We start from the raw sequence: 5,959 nt of genomic DNA, 5'->3' as shown, positions 1-5,959 counted from the left end.
TGCAGCTTGGTTAACAAGTAAAGGAAATAGAAGTATAATCTAAGCAGGATCCAAGAATTAACAAAGTTTATTAAGCATTTAAATTGAAGGACAGATGGAAGACATATTTCAGTTCCGATTCAGGGCATGACTACAGTTGGGAGCAATAAGATTATTCTATTAAAAGAGAAAGTAGGCTAGCAGCTCAGAGGGAAAACATTTCTTTATGAAAGGATCTTTTATTAACAGTAGAATAGCATTTAAAAAATAACAAATGCCACATGATATAAAGCATCAAATGGGAAAATTATTGGAGAAAGTATAATAGTAAATAATCAAATTCTGACACCTTGGTGAAAAGTTCTACATGACCCAAGAGTTTTCAATAAAAGTAATGTTTTTGGTTCATATTTCTAAATATATATTTAAGTAATCCCATAAGTAATGGCATTCCCAAACATACACTTTTTAAAAGAAAATCCTTAAACATTTCTTTTTTTGATTTATGTTTTTATTAAAGCTTTTTTATTTTCAAAACATATGCATGGATAATTTTTCAACAATGACTCTTGCAAAACCCTGCTCCATGATCAGCAGGATGATTTCAAAGATTCCTGGAGAGACTTACAGGAACTGATGCTAAGTGAAATGAGCACTGTGCATGGCAACAGCAAGATTATACAATTACTAATTCTATGGATGTGGCTCTTCTCAACAATGAGATGATTCAGATCTGTCCCTATGATCTTGTTATGATGAGGCTCATTTACATCAAATAATGAGCCCATGGAATTGATACCTACTGAGAATGAAGTGAAATATGAGAAAAATTTCAGTAAGACAAGTTTTCCCACCAAAATTCCTAGTTATCCTGAGCTTTCAGTTGCATCTAATATTCAAAAGACAAAGGAGGTTATTTACCCTAAGTGTGGATCAAATGTGCAAGTTTTTGCAAAGGAGTCTATTTTGGGCAGAAGGCATACTAATTTTCAATCACAAACCAGGGGAGATAGTGAAAATCCACCTAACTGTTATCAGTCATTTAATGTGCCTACTAAAACAAATCCTAATAATTCTTTAAGAATATCTAATGAAACCAATTTTTGTAACTTAAATAAGAAAGATGCTTCAAAGCAGTGCTCTTTATTTGATGACTGGAATGATCCTAAACTTGCTAGTGAAGTTATTGAAGCATGTCATGAATTAGAAAAGTCTTGGAATGCAGATGATGATGATGATGATTTGCTTTACCAAGCATGTGACCATGTAGAAAAGTTGACACAGCAACAAGACTTGGAAAAAGACAACCAAGGATCTGAAAATCAGCAAAAGGTCAATTATAATTCCTATTTGGGCATGGAAACTAATAATATAGTTACATCTGGAAAAGAATACCATTTGCTGCAATCTAAACATTTGAATAGAGGTGATTTTTCTGCACATGGAACATCAGTGAAAGAAGTTGTAGAAACAGGCAAGTTAACATGTAAAGAAGGTAAAAATTACAGAAGTTCTGCAAATTCTACAGATACTAAAAATCTGAGTAAAGACTATCAGTACCCAAATTATCAGAACCATAATCAACATGTTTCTTGGAATAATTCTAAGGTAGGAGTAGGGGTGAACAAGTCCTCAATTCTTACAGGAAATTTAAGTTTGGCAGTTAGTTCAGACCACAAATATACAGATATTGCTTCTTCAAGAAATTTACACAATCAGATTCTTTCTCATAGTACAGTGACAACTGAGACTCATGTTAACAAAACATCAATTCCAACCCCCTCTGGTTACTCTTTCACAAAGATTAAAAATCCTCAGACTTTTCCTCATCTTAGTCACAGTAGTATAGCATCAAGAAGCATATCTGACACCAAAATTTTACAGCATTCAGAGAAAAGCAAAACTCAGTTTGTAAATTCTTTATTTGGGGAGACTATGCCAAAACAACTTTTGAAGAGACAGTTTTCTGAATCCTGTGAACTACCTACAAAAGGTATGTACAAAAAATTATATTAAGAATTTTGTCTTATATTGTATCTGTGTCACACCTTTGCCAGGAATAGAGGTGAAGATATGAGAGATTTTTAATTATAATTCAGTCATCTAGTTATAATTAATTCTATGTAGCAGAGAGAAAGCATGTTTTCTACAAAAACAAATTGTATTAGGAAATTTTCTTCTTTAAAACTTTCATTCAGATTCCCATCACTAGCTCTGTGACTTTAGGGAAGTCAATTAACCTCTTTGTACCTCAGGAAGTCACTGGGATTTACCTACTTAGGACATGGTACCATGAGAAAAACATTAAAATTGAAGTTGAGAGTCTGCATTTCAGTTTTAGATCTACCACTTATTAACTATGTTGTCTAGAACAATCTCTGAAGCCTCAATTTCCTCTTGATATACTGTTCAAAAAGAACTGCTGATTTGAAATTACTCTTGCATTATTAGAGTTTAAAGGCATGTCTGTAGTGCTTTGCAGTAAACTTTGAGATGATGCACTTTCCTGATAATACATCATAGGAACTTAAAATTAAAAATAAAGCTAAAATGGGATTGCATGGAACTACTAAAAAAAATTTGTCTTGAACTTTTGTTGGAAATTAGTTCCAAAATCAGATGTTAATAATTTATTGAATTGTTTGCAATTTTGGATTAATCAACCACCCCTGTTAATACTACAAATATGAATGATTAAAGTTAACGGTCATTTTTTTTAAAATTCTGTTTTTCTTAAAAATTCTTTTTGTGATTGTTAATTGACATTGAGTCATTCTAATTATGATGATCATGCTAATCTTTTTGGGGGGGGGTGCAAAATTTTGACAATGAAGGATATAGATATGATAGGTAAGGCCTAGTCCTGGTTGTCAAAACTATCTACCAAAGACTGGTCCAATTTGCATTGAATTTTGATGTCATTGCCCAGATGTTAGTATAAATTAAATTTTCTTGCTGATAATATTAGGGATTTTTGCTTACTGTTCTATAAAGCTAAGATATATGAAGCAGACAGCTTTACTCAGTAGTTACACTGTTGTGCATTTCACAGAATATATTGGGGATAATAGTCTTTCATCAAAAAGGAATACTTAAACTAAAATATTTTTACTAATTTAAATTTTTTGCTTCTATAGAAAACTTAAATTTCTACCAATTTATATTGTTCTAAGCTGTCCAGCTCAAAATAAAATAACAGTACTTTTATGTTATTGTGGTAAACTTCCAGAATACAATACTTGGCATCAAGGTCTTTGACTCCTTACAAGGGCTGACTGTTAATAAATGGGAGGGGTTTTTTTCTTTCTTAGATGCTTTATTTGAAGACATGGGTATTGCGTGATATATTTTAAGTATAGTATGTTTTATATGAATACATTCATATTTTAACCTGGTTAAAAAACATGTTTTAAGTTTTGCTTTAAGAGCTTTAGGTTTTTTAAATTATACTTTCTGGCATTAATTTTAAAATGCTATTGTATCCATTATATCCTTTAAATATTAAAACAAGGGTTGTCCCTCTTCCGAAATGATGAAAAGAGATAGTGATGTAAAGTTTTATAAACTTTACCTATGTGATACAAAGATGTGGTGTAAAGATAAAAGGCACCAAAAAATTAATTTTAAAAATTTAAAAATTTTAAAATAGAAAAAAATGCTATAAAATCTTTTAGTTGATTAGTTATCAAGTTAACTAATCTTAAAAATCACTCTAAACAATTCTTTCCTGAGCAGCAAATGAATGCTTAAATTTGAAAGTCTGATGGAGAAAAAAGTTGTAAAAGTAATATCACTGAACATGAGAATATCAGGACTTTTGTAAAATACTTGGACTCATTTTTTTTTTTTTAATTTCAGTACCTAGTTTAGTGTTTTGTGTACAATGTATAAGTGCTTAATGTTAAAGCTGAATATTCATCTTTTGAGTACTAGTTTAGATTGTTTTATATTGTAGTACCAGAAATAGATGGAGTTGACCACAATTGGTAGGTAGTCAAATGTTGTTTGAATTTGGTGATATAGATGACCCCCATAGCAATACAAAAGCTATTTTTTCATTGCTTTTCTTTTTTTCCTCAAACTATTTACCTTTGTTAGATAAGCTAGTATGGTAGATTTGAGTACAGAATAATAATATTTGAAAGGACACTTTCCTAATTAAAAACTTAAAATAAGTCTTTTTAATTTGCAGAGGAAGAAGAAAAAAATAGAAAGTATTCCCCAGAAGAAATTCAAAGAAAAAGACAAGAAGCTCTGGTTCGAAGAATGTCTAAAACACGGACATCATTTATAAATACAGCACATACTTAATTTAATTTTCTGGATGAAAAATCAGTTTAAAAGAGAAGACTTGTTAAAGACTTGACATCTATCCTTGATGGCCAATATTTTGTTTTTTGGTTTCTCTATGAGAAATTTGATACTGACTTATAAAGCATAGACTTCTATTTTATTATTTAATGTTTACAATTGTAAACGAACTTTTCTTCCCAAATGTATTCATATGGTAGTTAACAAAAGTTTTGCAAGGTCCAGAAGGTTGCAAGATTTACAGTGTTTATGTACATTTTAATTATGTACTATAACTTTATTAGCAGATTGTTAATTTTAAAAATGTGATTGTGGAGAATCATCTCTGAGAGAGGTGAAATTTAAGTTTCATAAAACAAGTAGCCTTTTTTCCTGTTATAGAACTTGGGTCTTAGCAATATGATAAAGGTCTCATTTTCTGATTTTTTTTTTTTGGTTCAGTATTTGATTTGCTTAATTTTTTAAATTAAGTTCTCAAATTTTTATACAACTTGTATTGGGGGGAGATGATAGAAATAAAGGAATTAATTCCATTGTAACTAATTAATAAATATTTTCCATTTCAAACTTGAAATACTTTTGAGTTTCAGTATCTCTTAAAACATTGTTCCACTTATAATTTATTCCTTTAAGAAACTGACCAGTTCAGTAAACTGGTTTAAGAAAGTAATTTTTTCAAAATGATAGCTATCAGAGTATTCTAGACATCACTATACATAAATATTGCAAACAGAATACAGAGAAACTTATCTTTGTTTTGTTGAAGGGTTATCTAATCTCCAGAGCAGGCATTCTTAACCTTTTTTGGTTATGAGTGCAATCTGAATACTATGAACCTCTTCTCAAAAGAACTTTTAAAAATGCATCAAATAAAGAATAGAGGAAATCAATTATGTTGAAATACTTATCATTCTCAGACAGGAATATCTGAAGAACCTCCAATAAAGACTAATCTATCTGAGGTTTTGTCCATGATGTGTTTTCCTGTTTTCTGCTTCCCTTGATTTTTATAGTTATCATCTCATTAGAATAGGAGTAGCACTTCTCTGGGTGTTCTGGTTTTAAGTTGTATAGAGTCCTAATAGGTTAAGTGATTTGCATGACACAGTCTGTGAGAATCAGCAGTTAAACTGAAGTCTTCCTAGCCTCTGGCTTAACTGTTATACTACACAAATTACACAGTGTATTTCTTTGGTTGCATCAGAATCTTCCATGATATGTATGAGTGATCCTTAACTTCAGGAGGACTTCTTAAAAGTTATATTTATTTGCTCAGGTGCTTTTTTTTTTTTTTTAATATAACTTTTTATTGACAAGAACCCATGCCTGGGTAATTATTTACAACATTATTTTGCGCTCACTTCTGTTCTGACTTTTCCCCTTCCTCCCTGCACCCCCTCCCCCAGATTGCAAGCAGTCCTATACATATTAAATATGTCACAGTATATCCTAGATACAATATTTGTGTGCAGAACCGAACAGTTCTTGTTGAACAGGAAGAATTGTATTCAGAAGGTAAAACTAACCCAGAAAGAAAAACAAAAATGCAAACAGTTTACATTCATTTCCCAGTGTTCTTTCTTTGGGTGTAGCTGCTTCTGTCCATCATTGATCAATTGAAATTGAGTTAGATCTTCTCTTTGTCAAAGAAATCCACTTCCATCAGAAT

The 5,959-nt window shown here is 30.9% G+C and overlaps 1 protein-coding gene across 1 annotated transcript; it reads left to right on the top strand.

Annotated features, from left to right (window-relative positions):
• Positions 1-755: 755 nt before the first annotated feature.
• Positions 756-5,251, top strand: LOC127543325 (ewing's tumor-associated antigen 1 homolog). The gene is made up of 2 exons (XM_051969367.1): positions 756-1,972; positions 4,172-5,251. Exons 1-2 carry the CDS (start codon positions 766-768, stop codon positions 4,288-4,290), a joined length of 1,326 nt encoding a protein of 441 aa, XP_051825327.1. The 5' UTR covers positions 756-765; the 3' UTR covers positions 4,291-5,251.
• Positions 5,252-5,959: the final 708 nt, after the last annotated feature.

This window comes from Antechinus flavipes, unplaced genomic scaffold (assembly GCF_016432865.1).
Source record: "Antechinus flavipes isolate AdamAnt ecotype Samford, QLD, Australia unplaced genomic scaffold, AdamAnt_v2 unplaced_scaffold213, whole genome shotgun sequence".
Lineage (NCBI taxonomy): Eukaryota > Metazoa > Chordata > Mammalia > Dasyuromorphia > Dasyuridae > Antechinus > Antechinus flavipes.
The sequence above is the reverse complement of the archived record's forward strand: the minus strand, read 5'-3'. Positions and strand labels throughout refer to the sequence as shown.

Excerpts from the sequence above, each read along its gene's own strand:
- LOC127543325 (XM_051969367.1), top strand. The coding sequence starts at position 766 with ATGGAATTGATACCTACTGAGAATGAAGTGAAATATGAGAAAAATTTC. Across the intron at positions 1,973-4,171 it reads CTGTGAACTACCTACAAAAG|AGGAAGAAGAAAAAAATAGA; the intron begins GTATGTACAAAA and ends TTTAATTTGCAG.